This window comes from Phyllobates terribilis, unplaced genomic scaffold (genome assembly GCF_046119375.1).
Source record: "Phyllobates terribilis strain yellow unplaced genomic scaffold, ASM4611937v1 Scaffold_2__4_contigs__length_985480577, whole genome shotgun sequence".
NCBI classification, from domain to species: Eukaryota; Metazoa; Chordata; class Amphibia; order Anura; family Dendrobatidae; genus Phyllobates; species Phyllobates terribilis.
The window spans coordinates 444,639,920-444,667,769 of NW_027362762.1; the positions used below are offsets into that span (position 1 = coordinate 444,639,920).

The window sequence follows — 27,850 nt, forward strand, 5'->3', positions numbered from 1 at the left end:
ATTTCTTAAAGTAATGATGGCCACTCGTTTTTCTTTACTTAGCTGCTTTTTTCTTGCCATAATACAAATTCTAACAGTCTATTCAGTAGGACTATCAGCCGTGTATCCACCAGACTTCTGCACAACACAACTGATGGTCCCAACCCCATTTATAAGACAAGAAATCCCACTTATTAAACCTGACAGGGCATACCTGTGAATTGAAAACCATTTCCGGTGACTACCTCTTGAAGCTCATCAAGAGAATGCCAAGAGTGTGCAAAGCAGTCATCAAAGCAAAAGGTGGCTACTTTGAAGAACCAAGAATATAAGACATATTTTCAGTTGTTTCACACTTTTTTGCTAAGTATATAATTCCATCATAGTTTTGATGCCTTCAGTGTGAATGTACAATTTTCAAAGTCATGAAAATACAGAAAAATCTTTAAATGTGAAGGTGTGTCCAAACTTTTGGTCTTTACTATATATATATATATATATATATATAAATATATATAAATATATATATATATATATGTGTGTGTATGTCATATATATATATCTATATCGCACATACACACACACAAACACAATGCCTTGAAAGAGTATTCCTACTCCCGTGAACTTTTCCCCAATTTTTCAAGTTACATCCACAAACTTAAATGTATTTAGTAGGAATTTTATGTGATATACCAGCACAAAGTAACATGTATTTGTGAAGTGAAAGGGAAATGGTACATGGTTTTCGAAATATTTTACAAATATAGATCTGAAAATTGTGACATGCATTTGTATTCAGCCCCTTCTAGTCTGATACCCCTAAATAAAATTCTGAGTGACCAACTGTCTCCTGAAGTCACAAAATTAGTAAATAGAGTCCGTATGAGTGTAAAATATGCTCAGTATACCTATAGCTGTTCTGTGAAGGCCTCAGAGGTTTGTTTGAGGACATTAGGGATCAAACAGCATCATAAAAACCAAGGAACACATCAGACAAATCGGGGATAAAGTTGTGGAGAAGAGTAAAGCAGGGTTAAATTATAAAGAACATAGTGTGCCGTGAGATATTCAGAGCTCGGGCTATCTTTCTATCTATCTCTCCTTTATTACCTGTTAAGCTCATACAAATGTCTCCCTGAGATGAAATACTTGGTTAGAGGCTGGGTGTTGCTGACACACTGGATACTGGAGTTCATAAAACAAGTGTTCCCCAAGTTACTGAGTCCTGTTGCTCCCTTTTCAGTGGGAACTAGAAATGGCAAAAGAAAAAAAAAGACAACATAAAAGGTGTAAAATACATCAATGGTGGCTATGAACGGAGTTTACACAAGGACATCTGACCAGGGCTGTCAAAAGACATACCAAGGGAGTCAGACATCCAGCACCACCAAGGAACAGCTGATTGAGAAGCACCAGGTCTATTGTTGTATACAAGTCATAGTTAAACATGCAGAAGAGCCTGGAAAACTATTAAGGTTTGAGAAGGCATGGCACTCGCTGGGGAACTGTGGCCCCGCTAATCAGCTGATCAGTGAGTGTGCCGGAAGTCAGACTCAGGCCTCAATATTGTAGTCTCAGAAACACTTCTTTACTATTAAAGTGGTTTACCTAAAAAAAGAAATAAAAAATCTCAACAAAATGATATGGGATGACTTCCTGGCTTACCTTTATGCCTATCAATTTTACTGCTGTTTGCAATAAATGACATTTCTTCTGGCCAACTCATATCTTTGTTCCGAACTAAAAGTAAAAACAACGGGTAAATATTTAAAAAAAAAGACATTCATGAAGATCACAAATTACCAATCAGCATATTAAAGCGGATATCCTTGCAGGACTGTACCTTAGGGTGCACTATTCAAAATATAGAGTTCCCTAGAGTTCCCACAGAAGAGTACTATGCCTTAGTATATCATTTTGTATGCCAACAGCCTATCCTCTTCTTCTCCTAGTATAAAACCTTAAGATGACTATCAACACTAGAAAGTTATTCATTTTATTTTAAATCTGACGGAGGATTCACACTCTGAAAATTTTAGTGCAGAAATTTCTCCGACCATCCTATTCATCTGAATGAAGCTGCAGAAAAAAATGTGCTTGCCACAAAACAACCCTATTTAGAATTAAATCTGCCTTTTGTGAATATGGGTTTAAAATACAAATTTTTAAATATTTTTGATTGGAACTCAAAGTTTCTGATGCAACACTGCAATCCGCAGAGATGAAAAATGTAACACTACGTGCCACGTACCTGCAGTAACCACAAGAGGGAGCCTAAGAGCCAATTGCATAGAGTTACACATTGAGTGTTACTATTTTATGGCATTTTATTTGCCATACATAGATAAATTCACCCGTGTCTATAAAAACAAATTTGTAAAAACACATTCACACGGTTGATTTTTCACATTAGGTCACTTTTTCTATGATAAAATCAGCAAGAAATGGCATGGAACTGTTTTCAATGGTAATTCAAGCATATCAGTTTTTGGGTGGTCTCTGAATGGAACCCAGCAGTGGGTAGCCATATTTGGATTAGCCCCATTCAAAGGGGTTAATCAGGGTGTGGATTCGAGGCAAAGCAAAATGCAAATTTAAGGCAGAAATTTAAGAATTAGCCCTGGATTTCCAGAAGAACTGAGTAGGGACAGATCGCTTTCACCTTATCCTAAGGCGGCAAAATAATGTGGCAGTAGAGGGACAAAAAAGTAAGGTGGCGTTGGTTTATCGGAAAGTAAGGTTGCATTCACAAATCTGTGTTTTATCCGATTCAGATGGCACACAAACCCATTGAATTAAATAGATTCATTCAGATATCTGTGAAAAAAGACGAATCCATGAAACTCAAAGTCTCCAAAGTGATTTGGAGGATCAGAATAGGACATGCTCAACGAATCTGTGTGCTGCCCAATAAAAATACCGGACAGCACATTGACACTACACGGATGTGTGAATGCTGCCTAACTGGATGACATAAGACAGGATAAAACATTCAAAATGAAAGTCAATGCAACTTTACTTTATGGAGGTGTAAAAGTGGTCTACAACTGGCTACTTCTGCGGGAAGAGGTTAGTAGTGCCTATACACCGCACATCACTCATGTCTGGGGCTCACATGTAATGTTTATATTCTACACTATATATGATTATATATATATAATTATTTAATGACAAATCCATGGAAGATTTACATTAACATGCAATATAATGTAATGAAACAAGAATATATGGTACCTGTATGTTACATTTGCTACCAATTGATATTTCACAGGGTTTAATTACCTTCTATTACCAAGTGCTGTTCATCTTGGATTTTCAGATATTCCAGTTTATGGTCTTCATCATCTAACAAAGTTAGATAGTTCTAGAAAATAAAATAAAACAACTCTTAGGGCTTTTTCGGACTTCCATAATTCACATTCGAGATCTGGTCGTGATTTTCACAGATCAAGCTCATCCGATGGATAATAGGAGAAAATGGACTGTATAATTGGTTACGCAATTTTTCCTGAATGCGATACCACCCCCATATGTGGTCAAAAACTGCTTTTTGGGCACATGACAGGGCTCCGATAGGAAAGAGCACTATTTGAATTTTGGAGCGTAAATTTATCTGGAATAGATTGAGAATGACATCTTGCAATTGGAGAGCCCCTGATATGACAAAACAGCAGAAGCCCCCACAGGTAACCCTATTGTGGAAACTAGACCCCTCAAGGAATTCATCTTTTGGTGCACTGAGCATTTTTAACCTACAACTAATTCACAAAACTTTATAGCCATTTAGATGTGAGAACAAAAAATTTCATTTTCTTTTAAACTAAAATACTGTTTTACCACCAAATTTATAATTGACACAAGAGGTAGTAAGAGAAAATGGAGCCATAATTTGTTATGCAACTTCTCCCAAATGTGACTTTACGCCATATGTGGTTGTATACTAATGTTTGAGCACATTTCAGGGATCGGATGGAAGGAGTGCTACTTGGCTTTTAGAACGCAGATTCTGTTTGAACAGATTGTGGGCTCCATTAACCGAGCTCCTGAGGTGCTATAACAGCAGAAACCCCCACAAGTGACCCTGTATTGAAAATATTCACTGTTTAAGTAATTCGTCTAGTGGTGTAATAAGTATTTTAAAAGCACAGGTGCCTCTGAGAATTTTATAACATTGGGAAGTGGAAATATAACACTTTAGTGGTAAAAATGCAATTTTTTTGTTGTTGCAAATTTGTCACTTAGACAAGCATTAATAGGTGAAACTGGACCCCACAATTTTTGTGCAATTTCTCTCGAATGTTGTGTGATGCCTCATATGTCGTCAGAAACTGTTTGGCCACACGTCAGGGCTGAGAAGGCAGGAGCGCTATTTTGCTTTTGGAGACCTAGAATAGTTTGCGGACGACATCTGCAGAGTCCCTAAGGTGCCAGAACAGCAGAAAAAAAACAAAAGTGACCCCACTGTAGAAATTGCACCTCTCAATGAATTAATCTTTTTTTCTGGAGAATTGCAAATATGTCAATTACTGCCCATACACTGTGCCCTCATACATTGTGCCTAGCTTGTGATTCTGGAGACGCACTCTGTAAATTGTTAAGTGGGGTCTCCTCACTACAATAATGCCAAACATGTGGCCGTTCCGAAGGGGGTGGAATTTGGATTTGGGGGCCAAGATTTCACTGGATATTATTTGAGGGGGTGGGAGCCGTTTGTGTCACTTTTCCATAGTCTTTGCTCAACCAGCTCTGACTTCACTCTCCCCGTCTTCGGATAAATCACATACATCCAGAGGAAGTGAGCAGCAGCTCTCACTTCCTCCGGATGTATGTAGTTCGTCTGAAGGTGGGAAGAGTGAAGCCAGAGCTGAATTACCGCAGGGATTGCATGACATTTTGTCAAGGCATCCCCGGGAGAGCCAATGGAACGGTGCCGGCACCAGCATCACTGGAACAGCACTGGAGGAAAGTATAAGTGTCATTATTTTGGGGAAACAAAGATTGAGAAAGGGGTGTCCAAGTAGTGGACAAGCCCTTTAACGTGGCCAACTTATCTACACATTATACAAAAAAATCTATGTGTATGTAATATATTTGCAATATTGTAATAAATTAATATTTATGCAAGCACATTTTAAAAGTACAGAATCTATTAAACAGAAGCATTTTCACAGTTCATATTAATAAAACTAATTGTTGCTAGCACATTCCCAGTGTATTTATGCGTAGATGAGCTGCAGAGAGGATTAAGATGGAAAAGAGCCAAAAAACCAAGGGGTTGTCTGGCTCTACTCACTTCCACATTGGGACGTCAGCAGCACTGGTGACATCTTGTATTCACAAAACTACCAGAACGAGTGCATGATTAGCACTCTTAGACAAGTGTACATCTCCGGCAGAGATGTGCAGATGGGATGTCGACAGCACCGCTCACCTCCTGAAGTGGAAGTTAGTAGTGTCAGACAAACCCTTTAACAGAGAAATTATATTAATGTAAAGTCAACAATGAACCAGTCTGCTTGCTGATAGATAACAACATACTTGTAATAAAGTAAAAAAGAAAGAAGCTTGTGACAGCAAAAATCCTAGATTTTAAATTTATTTCTATGTATCTAATGTAATGTGAATTTGGACACAGGATGAGGGAGTGCTAGATGTCTACTTTCACCATTTCCTCTTCTCTTTCCAGCTGTTGTAATTTGATCGAGGCAGCAGATCTTTTGAGATGAACAGGAAAGTGAGTGCAGAGGCCAAAAGTCATAGCACTTCTGTGTTGAACTAGCAGAAGTGTTAAAACAGTGTAATTTCTGTGTATTTTTAAGTTTGTGTGTGTAATGGGTGTCTAATATTTATTAATATATGTGTGTGAGATGTGTATGAAAGAGCGTATTGAATATACAGGATAAATGCTTTGCTCTGGTCCTCGACTATACCACATGACCTTACTACTTACACTACCCAACGTCCACATCATGGGCTAAAAAAAAAAAAAAATAATAACATTTTCTATGAACGTCTATGACCTTTTCACTAGGACTCCAGAGGGAAAATGACTTCTAACCAACATAGAAGAAACTGTGTGATGTGGACAGTCTGTCACAGCCAAGACAGTGATACCAATTTACTAAAAGAATATGAAAACTATTATTTGATGCACCGGCAATTCCTCATATATTTGCCAGATTTCAGATCATCATAGTAAGAGCGATTTAGCACTTCTTAACACTTCTATGACCATTGTGATGTAGCAGACATCCCTTTAATGGTTCAGTGTGTTTGAAGGACCATGTACCTTCTCCTTTAACTGACTGGTCACATGACCGTGACATCACACAGGTCCTTGTGCACACAGTTAAGGTCTTATCTGTGTGTGTGTGCGCTGCAGTATATATAAACCCTGTGTGTTCCTGTGGGGGTGTGTTCCGGTGTGTAGGGAGCTCCTGTGTGGGCACCGTGTGAGGGGCACGAGGCTGTTCCCTGTGTGTGTGGGGGAACACCGCTCGTGTGAGGCCTGGAGTGGCCTGGTGGACTCCGGTGGAGGTGAAGCCTGGATCCCTGTGTGAGAGTGTGGGGGATGCCAGCAAGCCTCGGAGTGCCACACAAGAGGCCTGGTGGACTCTGGTGGAGGTGAAGCCTGGATCCCTGTGTGAGAGTGTGCGGGATGCCAGTAAGCCTCGTAGTGCCACACAAGAGGCCTGGTGGACTCTGGTGGAGGTGAAGCCTGGATCCCTGTGTGAGAGTGTGCGGGATGCCAGTAAGCCTCGTAGTGCCACACAAGAGGCCTGGTGGACTCCGGTGGAGGTGAAGCCTGGATCCCTGTGTGAAAGTGTGGGGGATGCCAGTAAGCCTCGGAGTGCCACACAAGCGTCCTGGAGGGTGAAGCCTGGATATGAAATGTGCAATATGCCAGTAAGCCTTGGACGGGAGTAAAGGCTGGAGACCACGTGTGGTAAGCCGTGAAGCCACAGTGGTGGCGTATGAAATGGACTATTACAGCTGAAGCCGGCAAAAGGTAATACTCTTGCGTTATGGATATTTACATGGACATTGTTTAGTACTACCTTGCGGAAGGCTGTAATAAGAGCCAAGTGGGCCGGTCTGCCACTTGGGCTCGTGGACTTTATCAGTGTGTCGGCGGGTCACGGAGTTGGACCCGGAAATAAGCTGTTTATGATGTGTAATAAACTGCTGAGCATTGTTGGAAAACGGAAAGCTGATCATATGTGAGTTGATTGACGCAGCGAAGCGAGTATCCCCCAGGATAATAAGTAGCGCTGCCTTACATGTGGTTTGAGAAAGCGGGCAACTGCAGTCTGGTTGCTAGGGGCAACTGCAGTCTGGTTGCTAGGGGCAACTGCAGTCTGGTTGCTAGGGGCAACTGCAGTCTGGTTGCTGGGAGCAACTGCACAGGTTGACGAGTGTGGTGGTGGAGCATCTGGCTGCAACTCGGCGGGGTCGTGAAGGTCGTCGTCGCACTCAAACCTGGTTTGCTGTGGCTCGGCGGGGCTCACGAAGTTAAAGCATCTTGCTGCAACTCGGCGGTGTTGTGAAGATTGACATCGCACTCAAATCCTGTTTTGCGGTGGCTCGGCAGGGCCACGAAAAAATTTTCGGGGAGAGCGGTCAAGTTCAAGTGTGAACAGTGTACCGTGATGGCTGTGAGCAAAGCAGCAGAGGTGTCTGGAGCTACTGAGCGTTTGAAGGGCCGGTTGGGACTGGAGCAGGTACTTGAGAAACTCTTACAGGACATGGTGCGGGAACCGCAGGAGCTGTGGGCACCATATAGAATGGCGGCAGTGGACCATTCTATGGACTCTCTGGGGGCGCCCGTGTTGTCCCAGAGTGCCCGGGGAGGTGGTAAGAGATCTTGTGAACTGAGTCCTAAGACTGTCGCTGATGTTTTTTGTAAAAATTCCCTTACAGGTGTGGTTGTTAAAAAGGGGGTGGAGTCTAAAAGGGGGCGGATTTTCACAAGAGTGTGGAGTGTAAAAAACTGGAAATTGTTGATGATTGTGGGTGGGTACCTCCTAAAAATGACAAGGTGACCGTTGATAACGGGGTAGCTCCAGTGGAAGGGGGTGAAGTCAAAGGGGAAGGTGACCTGGTAGTCCACATCATCATGGGGAGTGACACAGACCCCATAGCTGACGGTGACACTACGGAAGTAGAGGGAGAGGTCAGTCAGGAGGGGCTAGACGAGGGGAGAGAGTCCACCTCTCGTCGTAGACGGCGCAGGGGCCACAAAAAGGTTGCTCCTGTACTTTTTGCTGAAAGCGAAAGTAAAGAAAATGTAATGGTGTGTGCCATTGTGTCAAGTGTGGATCCTCCTTCAGAGGCAGAAGTGGAGGTGACGGACCTGGAGGACATGTCCTCAGACCAGCGGAGCCTGGAGTCTGAACGGTAGAGGGTATACCAGGTTGTGAAGAACTTACAGCGAGATCTAAAGGGAAGCAACAAGGAAGTTGTCCAGTGGAAGGAGATGTTCCACACAATTAAGGAGGACCGCCGCAAAATCAAGGAAGAGGTTTTGCAGTTGAAGCTTGAGAAGGAGGCGCGGCAGGATGGTGTTTCTGGACGTGAACAAATCCTAGAACGACTGCGCAAACAGCTCAACCAGGAGCTGTGTGACTCCAAGAAGGAGTGTGGTGAACGCAGTAGGGAACTGCAACAGAGTAAGAGAGATTATGAGGATCTCCTCAAGGTGAAGGAAAAACTAGAGGAGGATAAGGCGGATGCAGTGCAAGTGCGCCAAGTGGTTGAGACCACTCTGCAAGACACCCGTGAGGAGAACGATGATCTCCGGGGAAAGACCCTAGGTCTGGAAGCTCAGGTGAAGGAGCTACAGATGTCCTGTGATACTCTCCAGAAGGCAGAGACGTACCTTAAGGAAACAGTCAGCAAGTTGGAAGCTGATCGAGAGAAGATGGAGGAGTCCGTCGGAAAAGCCACAGATCAGGGCCAGGAGTTGACCGCTGGTGATGGGAGGTATGAAGCAGATACCTCCTCGAGTGATGTGGGCTTGGAGGGTTCGGTGGATGTCGGAGCCGAGATCAAGCAGCTCAAGGAGTTGCTACAAGCCCAGTGGACGCAAGAGAAGCGTGAGAGACTGGCTATTGAGAGCCGAGTGGGCGCATTGGAGACAGAGAGGTCTGAGAGAGCTCTGCTGCTGGAAGAGCAGTTGAAGCAGGAAGAGCTTCAGAGATGGACTGCTGAGAGGCGAGTAACTGAGCTGGAAGGAGAAGTTTTAGAGCTCAAAGGTCGCCTAGCAAAGTGTCACGTGGTGAACGAGGTCTCCTTGGAGAAGGGAAAAGGCAAACAAGTTGCACTTACTCCCTTGGACCATGAGAAGGTGGACCTGAGGAGAGCTAAGAGTATGGTGTTGGAAGATAAAGGTGAAGTGGAGGTGGTCAAGACAAAAAGTTGTGAAGTTGTAGCTGTGAGTCAGCTCAGGGGAAGCATCCAGGGTGAAGAAGCTGGAAGTCAGTTGTCCCTGAAACCTGAGCGGGTTGATCGTCGGGAAACCACTGGTGAGACCGAAACGTCTCGGTACAAGTGCCTCGTAGATGTACCCGAGGACTTGAGGGAAGAATGCACCCGTGAGTTCGTGCATGAGGAGTTTAAGAAGGCCGTGGGAGCCTGTAAGGTGTACTTGACCTCAGAGGCTAGACAGCTGGTGGTCCTGTCCACGACTGAAGTCACAGTGAAGAGGGTGGCGATCCTAAGTGACATACACTGGCGATGTATTCGCACAAAGCGGTTTCTCCGGTTGAAGACGGAGCAAGCCGCTAGACAACTGGAGCTGATGAGAAAGGCTCACAGTCTGCGAGAAGAGGTCATCCGGGTGCCTCATGTTCTGGTGAGAGAGCTCATTGGGAGAAATGGCCGAGCCATGCAGATGATGGTGAAGATGTCTGGTGTGGTAAAAGTAAGCAGTCCACGTGATCGTCGGGACTGGATGCCGGATGAAGACGGCATGGTGTCGTTCTACGCTGTAGGAACGGAAGAAGGTCTTGCAGATATGAGCAAGCTGGTGGAGTACCAAGTGACCTACCTGCGAGAGGTGGAAAAGTTGAATCTCGCTAGACTGCGAGTGGATAGACAGCATCATCTGAGAAGCAGAACATGGCAGCCGTCTAGAAAGTGAGAGACCAGACAGAGAAAGGGCTCCCTAAATTTCAGAGCAGCTGAGGTTAGGGACCTTTCAAGATGTCCTGGGAGTGGGTTTGGAGGTAGTGAGACCTCCAGTGACTCAGGGTTGAGTGGCCCATACAATCGACCCAATAGAGGACGGAACCATGTGGAGTCACACTGTTGTATTGACCGCTGGGAGCGGGGGAGCCGCTGGGAGCGGGCGAAGTCTGACAAGTTTACGACCCGGAAATGTGACTTGATGGAGTCGATGACATTGACAGATGGTAGGTCCCTAAGGAGTGGGCTAATGTCAATGACTAATGTTCCAGGGGCTGGACAACGCAAGGGTCAAGTGCATGGTCTCAGTGTGAACTGTGGGATATAGACTGTTTGTGTATATTATGTGTTCAACCCCACAAGTTTGAACAGAGGGGGGGGAATATGTGATGTAGCAGACATCCCTTTAATGGTTCAGTGTGTTTGAAGGACCATGTACCTTCCCCTTTAACTGACTGGTCACATGACCGTGACATCACACAGGTCCTTGTGCACACAGTTAAGGTCCTATCTGTGTGTGTGTGTGCGTTGCAGTATATATAAACCCTGTGTGTTCCTGTGGGGGTGTGTTCCGGTGTGTAGGAGTTCCTGTGTGTTGGGAGCTCCTGTGTGGGCACAGTGTGAGGGGCACGAGGCTGTTCCCTGTGTGTGTGGGGGAACACTGCTCGTGTGAGGCCTGGAGTGGCCTGGTGGACTCTGGTGGAGGTGAAGCCTGGATCCCTGTGTGAGAGTGTGGGGGATGCCAGTAAGCCTCGGAGTGCCACACAAGAGGCCTGGTGGACTCCGGTGGCGGTGAAGCCTGGATCCCTGTGTGAAAGTGTGGGGGATGTCAGTAAGCCTCGGAGTGCCACACAAGCGTCCTGGAGGGTGAAGCCTGGATATGAAATGTGCAATATGCCAGTAAGCCTTGGACGGGAGTAACGGCTGGAGACCACGTGTGACTATTACAGCTGAAGCCGGCAAAAGGTAATACTCTTGCGTTATGGATATTTACATGGACATTGTTTAGTACTACCTTGCGGAAGGCTGTAATAAGAGCCAAGTGGGCCGGTCTGCCACTTGGGCTCGTGGACTTTATCAGTGTGTCGGCGGGTCACGGAGTTGGACCCGGAAATAAGCTGTTTATGATGTGTAATAAACTGCTGAGCATTGTTGGAAAACGGAAAGCTGATCATATGTGAGTTGATTGACGCAGCGAACCGAGTATCCCCCAGGATAATAAGTAGCGCTGCCTTACACCATATAAATGATGACTACAGAGTGCTCTAGAACAACTTCCTGAATGGCTTCTGAAATAATAAGCATGAGCAGCATAGCATTACACTACAGAAATCCTAGAATAGTTTAAGGCGTCTTTACTACATCTGCAGTTTATATGATCTCCTTGAAACATCCCATTAGTGCATTAATAATTCCAGCCTGAGTCTTTTACCATATAAACAACCCGTAGCACAAATCATTCCATGAAGCACTTTTACTGCTCAGTCAAGGGTCAGTCACTTGGGATATGTCTACAGAACATTTCTATGCAAAATGGGCATATAAGAGTTTATAAGGGAAGGGAAGGAAAGCCACTCACTTATCTGTGTGCTGGGAAATGATATAATGAAATTATAAAGACTCCAACATTTAAAGGGAATCAGTCACCCGGTTTTCACCACTTAATCTGAGAGCAGCGTATAGTAAAGACAAAGACCTGGATTCCAGCAATGTATCACTTACTGGGCTGCTTGCTGTAGTTTAGATAAAATCACTGTTTTATCAGCAGGAGATAACCTGCTGCAATGTAGTCCTACATATTCCTGAGCTCTGTATAACCCCACCCCCACAACTGATTGGCAGCTTTCTGCCTATGCACTGTATACAGAAAAGCTACCAATCAGTGGTGTGGGCAGGTTATACAGAGATCCGTGTTCGGAGAACTGGTACATCTGCAGCAGAGAAAACTTTATCAAAACTGCAGCAAACAGCCCAGTAAGTGACATCATTGGAATCAGGTCTCAGCTCATGCTGGTCTCAGCACAAACCTGGTGACAAATTCCCTTTAAAATTGTATTCACATCAGAAAACATTAATGGCATAGTCACAGGTTATGCTACAATTGCCTGATAGGCAACGATAGGTATCAATAGTGGGTCCCTCATCTATCAGGAGAATGTTGGTCCTGTGAACCCTCAAGTAAAAAGCTGAGCACTGCTTGCTTTGAGTATGATATTAATTGTTAAGGCGATGCTCCTTTAAAATGGGTAATATAATAAAACAAATGGACAAGACTGTCAAAATCCTTTGAAGCCTCACTGACTTATTAGACACTTCATAAAATCACGGACAACATTCTGGATTTACAGTACTTGCCCTTCAATAAAAGGAGTTGATAAACAGCTGAAATGACTCCTATTGAGAATACACTGTTCCTGAATTATTGACTTTGTAGAGATACGGTATAAGAAATACATACGACTGAAAGACTCCATACATAGATAGCTATCTTTCCCGAATTCCCCATATACCCGCAACATGTGGCTTGGCCGACTGTAGTCTAATGTTTAATGGGGCCTTATTTTTTCCCATAAATAAATAATACACACGAAAAAAGGAAAGTTTGTAGCATATCTTATGGAAATCTGTTTCTTTCTGCTCCTGGACTGATCTTTTCACTGTAAACACTGTAATTAGTTGTAAAATCTATATTCAATGAATACAAATGTTCTCATAACCGAGATAGGAGATGATAGTCGGTGCTCAAAGTTCTTTGGAGAAACGTAACTGATTCAGAAGAACTTCCAGCAGAATGTTCCTGCCTCTAGCTCCTCCCCTCTCCATAGAATTTAAAAGCACCAACTTCCATTACTTACTAGGAAGATCTGCATTCATTGAATACAGATTTTTACCCAGGAATTGATAATGAAAAATCACTCCAGGAGGAGAAAAAAAAAACATATTTCTCAAGATAGATTACAAAGTCTTTTATTTTCATGTGTACTACTGATTTATAAAATGAAAATGACGGTTACTCTTTAACTCCTTCATGACATATGATGTACACATACGTCATATATTGTGTCCCTGCTTTTAATGTGGGCACGCATGCTGAGCCTGCATTCTTCCCAGGTGATGAGTGATTTGATTAGCCATCCATCATATGCCTCCAACAGCTGCTGTGGATCGGAATTCCGCAGGCGGCTGTTAAATGTCAATCTACTTGTCATGACGATTCTCCTGTGAAAGCCAGTCCTCCATACAATATAATGCACCCCCCACGGTCCTCCATACAATATAATGCACCCCCCTTGGTCCTGCATACAATATAATGTACCCCAATGGTCCTGCATACAATATAAAGCACCCTAATGGTCCTCCCATACATTATAATGCACCCCCATGATCCTCCATACAGTATAATGCGCTCCCACGGTTCTCCACATAATATAGTGCACTCCCCATGATCCTCCATACAGTATAATGCACCCTCATGGTCCTCCATACAGCATAATGCACCCCCATGATCCTCCACACAATATAATGCACGCCATTTGGTCCTGCATACAATATAATGCACCCCCATGGCCCTGCATGCAATATAAAGCACCCCCATGGTCCTCCCATACATTATAAAGCACTCCCCATGATCCTCCATACAGTATAATGCACCCCATGGTTCTCCACACAATATAATGCACTACCCATGATCCTCCATACAGTATAATGCACCCCCCATGAGCCTCCATACAATATAATGCACTACCCATGATCCTCCACACAATATAATGAACTCCTCTTGGTGCTCCATACAGTATAATGCACCCCTATGGACCTCCACACAATATAATGCGACCCCCATGATCCTCCATACAGTATAATGCACCCCCCATGATCCTCCATACAGTATAATGCACACCCTATGATCCTCCATACAGTATAATGCACCTCCATGGTTCTCCACACAATATAATGCATTCCCCATGACCCTCCATACAGTATAATGCACCCCCGTGATCCTCCATACAGTATAATGCACCCCCTTGGTTCTCCACACAATATAATGCATTCCCCATGATCCTCCTTACAGCACAATGCACCCCCATGATCCTCCACACAATATAATGCACCCCCCATACTACATTATGGCCATCGGTCACTGATTTAAAAAAAAAATAATAAAAAAAATACAATACTCACCTCTCCTGGTTCCACCCGATGCTCCAGTCTCCTCAGCATGCAGTGTGAAGCACCACACATCTCAGAGCAGCGGTTGCCCTGTAATGACGTCATCGCGCCCGCTGCTGTGACACGTCAAATGTCAAGGAAGAATTATGGGGGTGGAAGCATCTGTTGATGCTCCCTCCTCCATCAACATGGCTTGCACTGGGCCCCCCCCTCTGGCAGTCAGCACGAGCAATGATGATGGAGGAGGGAGCGTCAGCCGACTCTTCTACCCCCATCATTCTATGCAGATGGGCAGTGCAGGTGCTGACAGGCGGCGGTGGGGCCCTGTGCGGGGAGAGCCCGGTGCGGGTTCCCTCAGCTCACGGGTCCCATAGCAGTGGCGTGGCCTGCCTCCATTGGCGGTACGCCTTTGCTTGTCCGTTATCCTATTTTGTCTTATATTACAATAAAACCTGAGAGGTGTATAAAAACCTTGTCCAACGATCAACAAACAAATGAGAAAACCAGTGATTGACTTCTGATCGCATGTGTTATGTAGGCATTATAATCCTTGAATGTTGACAGCGCATTTTCTCGTGCAAACGGGTGTCCAGCCAACCGTAATGCAAACTGTATGTGGAGCGGTCGTAGCATCGGCCATTTGCCCCCATATGCTTTGCACATTTGTGATTGCCACATGTAAAATAAGCACCGATCAATGCTCTGAATTGTCAATCAGTGCTCATTTAGGCAGCTTATCTGCCAGTATAAAATTTCCTTTAACCCCTTCACCGCCCAGGCGATTTTCCTTTTTTTTTTTCTTCCAAGAGCCATAACTTTTTTATTTTTCCATCCACATAGATGTGTGAGGACTTATTTTTTGCGATACGAGTTGTACTTTTGAATGACACCATTCATTTTATCATGTGATGCACTGGAAATCGAGGAAAAAATTTCAAATGTGAAATTGCAAAAAAAGTGCAAATCCACAATTGTTTTAAACCCGACCTGGCAGTATGACTCTACAGGTCATTACAAATACACAAATGCCAAACATGTATAGGGTTTTTTTGTTGTTTTTTTTTCTTAAGTGGTGAATAAAGATTTAAAAAAACAAACAAACAAAAAAACTATTTTGCTTGTCACCATTTTCCGAGACCCTTAATGCTTTCAGTTTTCGGGATATGCGGCTGGATGATGGCTAATTTTTAGCGCTCTGAGCTGGTGTTTTTATAGGTACTATTTTGGGGTAGATATGATGTTTTTATTGTCTCAAATTGAATTTTTTTGCAATGTTGCGGCAGTGAAAAAGACTTAATTCTTTCGTTTTAATTCTTTTTTTTATTCCACAGTTTACCGATTGGATTAATTTTATTTTTATTTTGATAGATCGGACTTTTATGAACTCAGAAATACCACCAAATGTGCAGTTATTTTTTTTAATTGTTTTATTTTTAAAGGGGCAAAATGTGGGTGATTTGAAGTTTTTATTAATATGTTTAAAAAACTTAAACTTTTTACTGTATTTCATAGTCCCCTTGGGGGACTTGAAGCTGTGATCGTCTAATCGCTTATGCTATACATAGCCGTGCATCAACACTGCTATGTATAGTGAAAATCACAATCTCCTATGAATGCCAAGCATTATATTGTGTGGAGAACCATGGGGTGCATTATACTGTATGGAGGATCATGGGGAGTGCTTTATAATGTATGGGAGGACCATGGGGGTGCTTTATATTGCATGCAGGACCATGGGGGTGCATTATATTGTATGCAGGACCAAATGGCGTGCATTATATTGTGTGGAGGATCATGGGGGTGCATTATGCTGTATGGAGGACCATGAGGGTGCATTATACTGTATGGAGGATCATGGGGAGTGCACTATATTGTGTGGAGAACCGTGGGAGCGCATTATACTGTATGGAGGATCATGGGGGTGCATTATAATGTATGGGAGGACCATTAGGGTGCTTTATATTGTATGCAGGACCATGGGGGTACATTATATTGTATGCAGGACCAAGGGGGGTGCATTATATTGTATGGAGGACCGTGGGGGGTGCATTATATTGTATGGAGGACCATGGGGAGTGCATTATAATGTATGGAGGACCATAGGGTGTGCATTATATTTTATGGAGGACCATGGGGTGTGCATTATATTGTATGCAGGACCATGGGGGGTGCATTATATTGTATGCAGGATCATGTTTGGTGTATTATATTGTATGCAGGACCATGGGGGTTTATTATATTGTATGCAGGGTCATGGGGAGAGCATTTTATTATATGGAGGACCACGGAGGGTGCATTATATTGTATAGAGGACATTGGGGAGAGCATTATATTCTATGGAGGACCATGGGAAGTGCATTATATTTTATGGAGGACCATGGTGAGTGCACTATATTTTATGGAGGACCATGGGGAGTGCATTATACTATAAGGAAGGCTATGTTGGGCCCCATTATACGGTATGCAAGCAATTATACAGTGTGAAGGTTTGTGTGGGTCCATCATACTGTGTGGGGGCCATTATACTGTTTGGATGGCTACTGCAGGCCATTATACTGTATGTAGGCCCATTATAGTGCATGGAGCTGTGTGGGAGTCACAGTTGGGGGCGCATACTGTATTGGGGTCACCATACTGTGCTTTGGGAGTTGAAGTGGGGTACAGTAGGTTCATTATACTGTGCATGAGGAGAAATTCACCATGGGGGTATCATACTGTGTTTGTCGGTCACTTTTGTTTGCATAATACTTTATGGGGGCAATGAAAGGGGAATCTAAGACTTCAGCAGGAGTAAAATTACTATGTAAAGGCTGGATAGTTGCGAGATATGCTCTTCTGTGACACCGACAATTTATTATTTTTTTTTTCCAATTAGAACTGGGGCTTCATGATTTCTATGTACGCCCCTGAGGACAAGGAAACTATGGTCAGGAATTGCTGGATTGTTATTTAGGATTTTTTGCATGTTCCAAAAAGTTTAACGCCTGTTCATATCACCATTAGTTTCTGAAGGAGTGCAAAAATGAGCTGGCCATGCATTTAAAAGGAGAATAAAAAAAAAAAAGTGTGAACTGGTCTATAGTATGAATAAGTAAATATTTGTCTGCATATTTATTAAAACATTAAGAATTCAGAATGTCATACATTACCTCACTATTATATAACCACAAACGCATATCCTCTTCTTTAATGCGTAAACGCTGAGAGAGGTACTCATGGATTTCTTTTATCGTCTGCATGCGGCTGAAGCACCCGGTATATGCTAAAACTCTTTTCAAAGGCGCATTTGGAGATGGCACATTTCCTATTTTTTGGGGAAAAGAAATGTACATAAATACACAGAATTCAAGGGCATGATACAGTGGTTCAGAGTCAACCAATTTCTTTGGAATGCAACTTAAGGAACCTTTCTCAACTACTGATAAAATCGTTTCAGCTAAGTGTATGGTCACATGATCAGGATTTGCTTGCAAAAATTTCTGCAGTGTTTCTGCAAGGTTCTGCACCTCTTGGCAGCAAAAACATGGTGGAAAATCCGCAGTGTTTTTTGATGCGTTTTTTCCTGCGGATTTGCCAAGAATTTTTTCCCAATGCATGTATAGGAAAAACGCACAAAGAATAAACATGCTGCTTCTTTTAACGCACATGAAATTCTGTAAGGAAAAATCCAGATCATGTGCACAGATCTTGCAAAATCTTATAGAAAATGCTGGGATAAGGTTTGCAATGCGTTTTTGGGGCCAATTCCGCACGGATTTACTGCATCAAAAATGCACTATGTGCGCATACCCTTAAAGTTTTGGTTTTATTTTCATTATTAGATATTCATTACCATGAAATAAAAAAAATGAAAAGATTGTAATGCAAAGGGCATACAGTGGGTATGGAAAGTATTCAGACCCCTTTGAATTTTTCACTCTTTGCTTCATTGCAGCCATTTGGTAAATTCTAAAAAGTTCATTTTTTTCTCATTAAAGTACACTCTGCACCCCATCTTGACTGAAAAAATACAGAAATGTAGAAATTTTTGCAAATTTATTAAAAAAGAAAAACTGAAATATCACATGGTCATAAGTATTCAGATCCTTTGCTCAGACACTCATATTTAAGTCACATGCTGTCCATTTCCTTGTAATCCTCCTTGAGATGGTTCTACTCCTTCATTGGAGTCCAGCTGTGTTTAATTAAACTGATAGGACTTGATTTGGAAAGGCACACACCTGTCTATATAAGACCTCACAGTGCATGTCAGACCAAATGAGAATCATGAGCTCAAAGGAACTGCCCAAGGAGCTCAGAGACAGAATTGTGGCAAGGCACAGATCTGGCCAAGGTTATAAAAGAATTTCTGCATTACTCAAGGTTCCTAAGAGCACGGTGGCCTCCATAATCCTTAAATGGAAGAAGTTTGGGACCACCAGAAGTCTTCCTAGACCTGGCCATCCAGCCAAACTGAGCAATCGTGGGAGAAGAGCCTTGGTGAGAAAGGTAAAGAAGAACCCCAAGATCACTGTGGCTGAGCTCCAGAGATGCAGTAGGGAGATTGGAGAAAGTTCCACAAAGTCAACTATCACTGCAGCCCTCCACCAGTCGGGCCTTTATGTCAGAGTGGCCCGACGGAAGCCTCTCTTCAGTGCAAGACATATGAAAGCCCGCATAGAGTTTGCTCAAAAACACATGAAGGACTCCCAGACTACGAGAAATAAGATTCTCTGGTCTGAGGAGATGAAGAAAGAACTTTTTGGTGATAATTCTAAGCGGTATGTGTGGAGAAAATCAGGCACTGCTCATCACCTACCCAATACAATCCCAACAGTGAAACATGGTGGTGGCAGCATCATGCTATGGGTGTGTTTTTCAGCTGCATGGACAGGACGACTGGTTGCAACTGAATGAAACATGAATGCGGCCAAGTACAGAGATATCCTGGATGAAAACCTCTTCCAGAGTGCTCTGGACCTCAGACTTGGCCGAAGCTTCACCTTCCAACAAGACAATAAGCACACAGCTACAATAACATAGGAGTGGCTTCAGAACAACTCTGTGACCATTCTTTACTGGCTCAGCCAGAGCCCTGACCTAAACTCTATTGAGCATCTCAGGAGAGACCCGAAAATAGCTGTCCACCAACATTCACCATCCAACCTGATGGAACTGGAGAGGATCTGCAAGGAAGAATGGCAGAGGATCCCCAAATCCAGGTGTGAAAAACTCGTTGCATCATTCCTAAGACGACTCATGGCTGTACTAGCTCAAAAGGGTGCTTCTACTCAATACTGAGCAAAGGGTCTGAGGGTTTGAATACTTATGACCATGTGATATTTCAGTTTTTCTTGTTTAATAAATATGCAAACATTTCTACAATTCTGTTTTTTTCAGTCAAGATGGGGTGCAGAGTGTACTTTAATGAGAAAAAAATGAACTTTTTAGAATTTACCAAATGGCTGCAATGAAACAAAGAGTGAAAAATTCAAAGAGGTCTGCATACTTTCCGTACCCACTGTATATAATAAATGTGTGAAGGAATGGAGAGGCCCATTTTTTTTAAGTTTCAAAGCACCTAAAATAAAATAAAAAAATATAATATATGTTAATTCCATGGGAATAAACTAAAAACTAACTTTGAATAGCCTGATTTTGTAATCTTACTAACTTTCATTTGTCCTCAAGATTCAAGGAAGGTAATAAGACTATCAGATTAGATTATGCAGTGCTTGCATTTAGTCTGGTACTATAGGACTTTATTAATTTAGATACACTGAAACTATTAAAAAAAAATAGTTGTGAGGGACTTACATCTTAGAATATGTAACAGGAAACTGGCAGTATTTTTTGAGGATCGAAGCAGGTGTTAAATATTTATTTTATTTTACATCCACATTTTAATAGGATTGGTGCACAAAAAAATATAAAAACAAGTTTTTGGGTTTCATATTAAAACTTTCTTAAAAGTAAAAGGGACATTGCGGACCATAGCACTACACTGCTATAATTAGAGGATGGAATAAATACAAATTTTTTTTTTTTTTTTATTATTATTATTAGTGCCTTATTCATTTTGTAATACCAGTCTAGAATAATAGGCAAAGAATATTTTTAATGTAGCATCCACTTGTAGATCTAAATTTTAGTGAGCTCTTGAATAAAGTGATTTTTTTCTTCTTTGCTGTGTTGCAGAGAAAATATAGTATGAAAGCCAGCTTTGGACCACAGGGAGAAACAGGACTAGTCCTCCACGACCCCTTGGCTGGCTTCTCCCTGTCCCAGCCCAGTTGATTGACATGTCTCTCCCACGTGTACATATGCAAAGACTTGTTAATCAATTGAAGCAGGGTGAGGAGAATTCGGCTGGGGGCCGCACTGGACTAGTTAGATCTCTCCCAATGGTCCCCGGCAGGCTTTTCAAACTATGTTTTCACTGACACACTGCGGCATTTTAGAGTAAATAAGATCTGACAGCAATTGAGCAGCCAGACTCTGATTGATGCAGACCGTGGTTCGGGCAGAATGAATCTAGTAACAGGTTCCCTTTAACAAGAAGCTTGATCAAAGGACGTTTAAAGTCCTGTTTGCCATATAACGACTGTTTCTTGATCTCAGCCCTGCTAACTGGGATAATATACTGAATAAGCATTTCTCTCAATAGGGTCACCAGAAAAAGTTCTCTTTCTTTTGGGAAAAAAAATGCAAAAAGACAAATCAAGGGCTCTATAGGAATGTAACCTTTAAGATTTTATTTTTTGGAAATTTAGTAAAATGAAAGACAAGCAGGACGGAAAATTGTTCAAAATTTTTGAGGTCGTGTGCTTAAGAAAATGTACCAGTTCATTAATAAGTCATTTTGTCTGCAGGTGGTAAAGGCATCTGTGTGGACAGTAAAGGGTTACGGATTTCCACTGCTTTTACATCCTAAGGTTAAGCGGATTAAGGACTAGTAACAGATTTTGCTTTGTCTGCTGCTAACAACTGTTCCCTCATATTCACATAAGAGGAAATTTAAGACAGGGGAAAAGATGGTGATCGTAAAATTGATGTTTGATGTAACAAACAAGAAAGGGATGTTGAAATGTCAAAGGCAGAATATTGTTGATACATAAAAAATATATATATACCTAAATTGTAAAATGGTATTTAAAAGTAAATACAGAAAACATACCTATGCAATGTGATATGTATATAGAAGAACAGAAATGATAATGGAGTATTAAAGGGGATGTCTGGTCTTAAGCTATAAGTCTGCAGTCACTCTATGTGACTGCAGACTTGTGAATCCTTCGTCAGAATTCTCTGGTGCCGGGAGCATGATTTGATCACATGCAGACTAGATGGAAGCGGTCTCTCTCAATACACTTGCATTGAGTGAGGCTGGAAACAATCTGGTCACAATGTGGCCGGGAGTATACAAATCGCATATTTGCGGTCACATGATCGCCCGCAAATCCTCATCACACGCAGTGCACGTGATGTGAGGAGTCACAAGTTAGCAGTCACATAGAGTGACTGCAGACTTGTAACTTAACGAAGTTGTCCACTACTTTTTCATTGATTCCCCCCTATCCGTAGGTTAGGGCATCATTGTTTTATCGACTGGGGTCCCGCACCTGGCACCCCTGCCTATCAGCTGTTATCGGTGCCGGCGGCGGCATCCGTCCGTAAGTACTTACTTGCGGTGCTAGGCCGTCTAGCTGTAGTGGCCGCCACGGGGTACTATACATCCGCCTCCGATTCAATTCAATGGGAGGCGGATGTGGAGTACCTGTAGCGGCCACTACAGCTAGACAGCCAAGCACCGCAAGTAAGTACTTCCGGCCGGTGGCACCGATAACAGCTGATCGACGGGGGTGCCGGGTGCGGTACCCCGGCCGATCAAACATTGATGCCCTAGGGTATCAATGAAAAAATAGTGGACAACTTCTTTAAGACTGGACAACCCCTTTAAGTTTAACAAAACTAGTTCACTTTAAGTGTGCGATCTCGCTAAATGTACAGCGGCTTGTGAAAGTATTCTTCCCCCTTGGCATTTTTCGTGTTTTGCTACCACACAACCTTGAATTTCCCTGTTTTTTTATTTTGAGGGTTTGCATCCGTTCATGTACAAAATATGCCTACAACTATGAACACTTTGTTTTCTTTCTATTGTGAAGCAAACAACAAATAGGACAAAATAACTGAAAACTTCAGTGTGCATAACTATTCACCCCCCTGAAGTCAGTACTTTGTAGAGCCTCATTTTGCAGCAATTACAGCTGCAAATCGCTTTGGATAAGTCTCTATGAGCTTTCCACATCTTGCCAGTGGAATTTTTGCCCATTCCTCAAAGCAAAACTCCTCCAGCTCCTTCAAGTTAGATGGTTTCCTCTGTAGAACAGCAATCTTCAAGTCTCACCACAAACTCTCAATTGTATTAAGGTCTGGGCTTTGACTAGGCTACTCCCAAAACATTTACATGTTTCCCCTTAAACCACTCGCGTGTTGCTTTAGCAGTATGCTTTGGGTCATTGTCTTGTTGGAAGGTGAACCTCCATCCCAGTCTCAAATCACTGACAGACTGAAATAGGTTTTGCTCAAGAATATCCTTCGATTTTGGTGGAGTTAGTATAAAATGACCAACTCCTAAAATATATAATAAATTGGGTACAGTAGTACAATGCAGTATGTGCTGTAAATTTTTTCATAAGTATTTGGGAAAGTTATGAAATGTTCTATAAATATCTTTCCTATTCCTGATCTAAGTATCTCGGCTTTTAGTTGAGATGAATCTGTGCTGCACTTTATGTACATGCTCAGTAGTGAGGCAGGGCTGTGGAGTCGGAGTTGTGGAAATTGAAGAGTCGGAGATTTGGCTTACCGACTCTACAGTCCTGATTTTACACCATCCATCTTCCCCTCGACTCCGACCATTTCCTCTGTTCATGCTGCCGAAGGGCGGCCCTCTCTTGGCAGGTTTGTTGTGGTACCATGCTCTTTCCATTTGATGATTATGGATTTGATTGTGCTCTGGGGAATCATCATAGATTGGGATATTTTTTATAACCCAACCCTGACTTGTACTTCTCAATAACTTTGTCCTGGTCTTGTTTGGAGATCTCCATGGTCTTCATGATGTTGTTTGTTAGTGGTGCCTCTTGCTCAATGGTGTTGCAGCCTCTGTGGCCTTTCAGAAAAGGTGTGTATATACTGACAGACCATGTGACACTTAGATTGCACACAGGTGGACTTCCTTTCTCTAAGCATGTGACTTATGAAGGTAATTGCTTGCACCAGAAATTTTTAGGGGTTGCATCGCAAAAGGAATGAATACATATACACATGCCAATTTTTAGTTATATGATCCCATACATTTAATTTATGCCTATAATTTTCTCACTTCACCAAGTTAGATTAGTTAAGTGCTGATGATTCCACACACAAATCTGATTACAAAAATATTTAAACACAGGCTGTAAGTAAAAAGCCAAGGGGGTGAATACTTTCGCAAGCCACTGTAAATGAAAATGAATTAAAGAAAAAAAAAAGACATTGTTTTATTCAAATAGCTTAAAAAAATGCAATTGGCAATTTATCCACATGAAACAAAATAAGTAATATTATCTAGTATTCTATATAATAAGGAAAAAAATAACAGTAGATTTCCCTTTAAAAGGTAGCCAGGCCATCAATAATAGTTCCTGGCCGGGAGCAAGCAGCATCCTTGGTCGGCCAGCTAATATTGTGGGATTTTCTTTTTTTTTAATTGCTTTTGGTTTGGAATATGTATAATTTCACAAGGTAGCATGCAATACCATAAAATTATTCAACCTACGGTTACACATGACAGCGCTCTGATTAGCAAAGCAACAATGTTACCTTAACGGTATCACACACTGTACCACAATATCCCTTAAAAAGAAACAGCAAATTTTCAGCAATTACAGGTAAGAGGATTAGTTGTAAGATTACAGCAAGAAAGCTCATTTGGAAAATAATTAAAAAAACAAAGATTAAGGATTCATTTGACAACAATTAGTGCACGGCAAAAAGAAAAAGACACCAACCTTTTATTACCATTAATAAAGCCATTCATTGGTTTGGATACAAATTATATGGTAAGATTTGGAGTAAAGGCTGGAATGTATTTCTAAACCAAGTCATCCAGTCTAAAAAACTGATTTTATACTCTACAACCGAAGAATTACACATTTCGATTTTTCAATATTTTGAAGCAGCAAAGCCTATGGTCTGCACAAGAATAACATCAATACAGAACAATACTGCTGGCTGCTTAAAGGGATTCTCTGGGAATAGAAAAAAAGTACAGGAAATGCCATTCTAAATAAATTGCTAAGTACTTTCAATAAGCAAATCACATTTCTTTCGCCTGGGGAGGTAATCCTTATAAAGTTAACATGTCCACCTTCTTGTTACACTGACAGAAACCTGTCCTAGAATATTATGACAGGTGCTAGTGAGTATGTGCAGTAAGAAACTCCATTCCTGTGACCTGGAGCTATACCTTCACAGTACATGGCAGAGGTTCTCTGGATCACAGCAGCCACTCGGCATTCTTCCGAAAGACAGGGTAGACAGCAGTGTGTGAGATTTAATTTTACTGCAGCTCTCCCATCATATCCAGTATCAGATCAGAATATCCACTTGTAGCACGTTCCTACACATGAAAACTAGCTTACAACATTTGTGTTAGTAGCTTAAAAAACATTTGTGGAAATCCCACCCCTTTGATATATACAGCACAGACCAAAAGTTTGGACACACCTTCTCATTTAAAGATTTTTCTGTATTTTCATGACTTTGAAAATTGTACATTCACACTGAAGGCATCAAAACTATGAATTAACACATGTGGAATTATATACTTAACAAAAAAGTGTGAAACAACTGAAAATATGTCTTATATTCTAGGTTCTTCAAAGTACCCACCTTTTGCTTTGATGACTACTTTGCACACTCTTGGCATTCTCTTGAAGAGCTTCAAGAGGTAGTCACCGGAAATGGTTTTCACCTCACAGGTGTGCCCTGTCAGGTTTAATAAGTGGGATTTCTTGCCTTATAAATGGGGTTGTGACCATCAGCTGTGTTGTGCAGAAGTCAGGTGGATACACAGCTGATAGTCCTACTGAATAGACTGTTAGAATTTGTATTATGGCAAGAAAAAAGTAAAGAAAAACGAGTGGCCATCAATACTTTAAGAAATGAAGGTCAGTCAGTCTGAAAAATTGGGCAAACTTTGAATGTGTCCCCAAGTGCAGTTGCAAAAACCATCAAGTGCTACAAAGAAACTGGCTCATATGAGGACCGCCCCAGGAAAGGAAGACCAAGAGTCACCTCTGCTTCTGAGGATAAGTTTATCCGAGTCACCAGCCTCAGAAATCGCAGGTTAACAGCAGCTCAGATTAGAGACCAGGTCAATGCCACAGAGTTCTAGCATCAGACACATCTCTTCAACAACTGTTAAGAGGAGACTTTGTGCAGCAGGCCTTCATGGTAAAATAGCTGCTAGGAAACCACTGCTAAGGACAGGCAACAAGCAGAAGAGACTTGTTTGGGCTAAAGAACACAAGGAATGGACATTAGACCAGTGGAAATCTGTTATTTGGTCTGATGTGTCCAATTTTGAGACCTTTGGTTCCAACCACCGTGTCTTTGTGCGACGCAGAAAAGGTGAACGGATGGACTCTACATGCCTGGTTCCCACCATGAAGCATGGAGGAGGAGGTGTGCTTTGCTGGTGACACTGCTGGGGATTTATTCAAAATTGAAGGCATACTGAACCAGCATGGCTACCACTGCATCTTGCAGAGGCATGCTATTCCATCCGGTTTGCGTTTAGTTGGACCATCATTTATTTTTCAACAGGACAATGACCCCAAACACACCTCCAGGCTGTGTAAGGGCTATTTGACCAAGAAGGAGAGTGATGGGGTGCTACGCAGTCACCAGACTTGAACCCAATCGAGATGGTTTGGGGTGAGCTGGACCGCAGAATGAAGGCAAAAGGGCCAACAAGTGCTAAGCATCTCTGGGAACTCCTTCAAGATTGTTGGGAAACCATTTCCGGTGACAACCTCTTGATGCTCATCAAGAGAATGCCAAGAGTGTGCAAAGAAGTCATCAAAGCAAAAGGTGGCTACTTTGAAGAACCTAGAATATAAGACATATTTTCAGTTGTTTCACACTTTTTTGTTAAGTATATAATTCCATCATAGTTTTGATGCCTTCAGTATGAATGTACAATTTTCAAAGTCATGAAAATACAGAAAAATCTTTAAATGAGAAGGTGTGTCCAAACTTTTGTTCTGTACTGTATATTTTATTTCTCTATATACAATAGAGGGAGGCAGTTTCCTACTGCACATGAAAGGAAGGGGAGGTGCTTCCTACTGCACGTGAAAGGATGGGGAGGTGCTTCCTACTGCAGGTGAAAGGAAGGGGAGGTGCTTCCTACTGCAGGTGAAAGGAAGGTGCTTCCTACTGCACGTGAAAGGAAGGTGCTTCCTACTGCACGTGAAAGGAAGGTGCTTCCTACTGCACGTGAAAGGAAGGTGCTTCCTACTGCACGTGAAAGGAAGGTGCTTCCTACTGCACGTGAAAGGAAGGTGCTTCCTACTGCACGTGAAAGGAAGGTGCTTCCTACTGCACGTGAAAGGAAGGTGCTTCCTACTGCACGTGAAAGGAAGGTGCTTCCTACTGCACGTGAAAGGAAGGTGCTTCCTACTGCACGTGAAAGGAAGGTGCTTCCTACTGCACGTGAAAGGAAGGTGCTTCCTACTGCACGTGAAAGGAAGGTGCTTCCTACTGCACGTGAAAGGAAGGTGCTTCCTACTGCACGTGAAAGGAAGGTGCTTCCTACTGCACAGGAGAGAAGGAGGAGCTTCCTACTGCACAGGAGAGAAGGAGGAGCTTCCTACTGCACAGGAGAGAAGGAGGAGCTTCCTATTGCACATGAGAGGAGGAGGAGCTTCCTATTGCACAGGAGAGGAGGAGGAGCTTCCTATTGCACAGGAGAGGAGGAGGAGCTTCCTACTGCACAGGAGAGGAGGAGGAGTTTCCTACTGCACAGGAGAGGAGGAGGAGCTTCCTACTGCACAGGAGAGGAGGAGGAGCTTCCTACTGCACAGGAGAGGAGGAGGAGCTTCCTACTGCACAGGAGAGGAGGAGGAGCTTCCTACTGCACAGGAGAGGAGGAGGAGCTTCCTACTGCACAGGAGAGGAGGAGGAGCTTCCTACTGCACAGGAGAGGAGGAGGAGCTTCCTACTGCACAGGAGAGGAGGAGGAGCTTCCTACTGCACAGGAGAGGAGGAGGAGCTTCCTACTGCACAGGAGAGGAGGAGGAGCTTCCTACTGCACAGGAGAGGAGGAGGAGCTTCCTACTGCACAGGAGAGGAGGAGGAGCTTCCTACTGCACAGGAGAGGAGGAGGAGCTTCCTACTGCACAGGAGAGGAGGAGGAGCTTCCTACTGCACATGCTCACAGGCAACTGTCCTATTAACATTCTAGGACTATTTTTGTCAGTGTAAACAA

General features: G+C 42.7%; 1 protein-coding gene across 3 annotated transcripts in view; it reads right to left on the minus strand.

Annotated features, from left to right (window-relative positions):
* USP32 (ubiquitin specific peptidase 32) overlaps positions 1-27,850 on the minus strand; it is a 257,900-nt gene that overhangs the window by 58,236 nt on the left and 171,814 nt on the right. For all 3 annotated transcript variants that reach the window (XM_073665478.1, XM_073665477.1, XM_073665479.1), the window contains 4 exons: positions 17,481-17,635; positions 3,262-3,343; positions 1,645-1,719; positions 1,090-1,228 (listed from right to left, as the gene is read on the minus strand). In XM_073665478.1, coding sequence (XP_073521579.1) covers positions 1,090-1,228; positions 1,645-1,719; positions 3,262-3,343; positions 17,481-17,635 — 451 coding nt within the window. The remainder of the gene's footprint in view (positions 1-1,089; positions 1,229-1,644; positions 1,720-3,261; positions 3,344-17,480; positions 17,636-27,850) is intronic.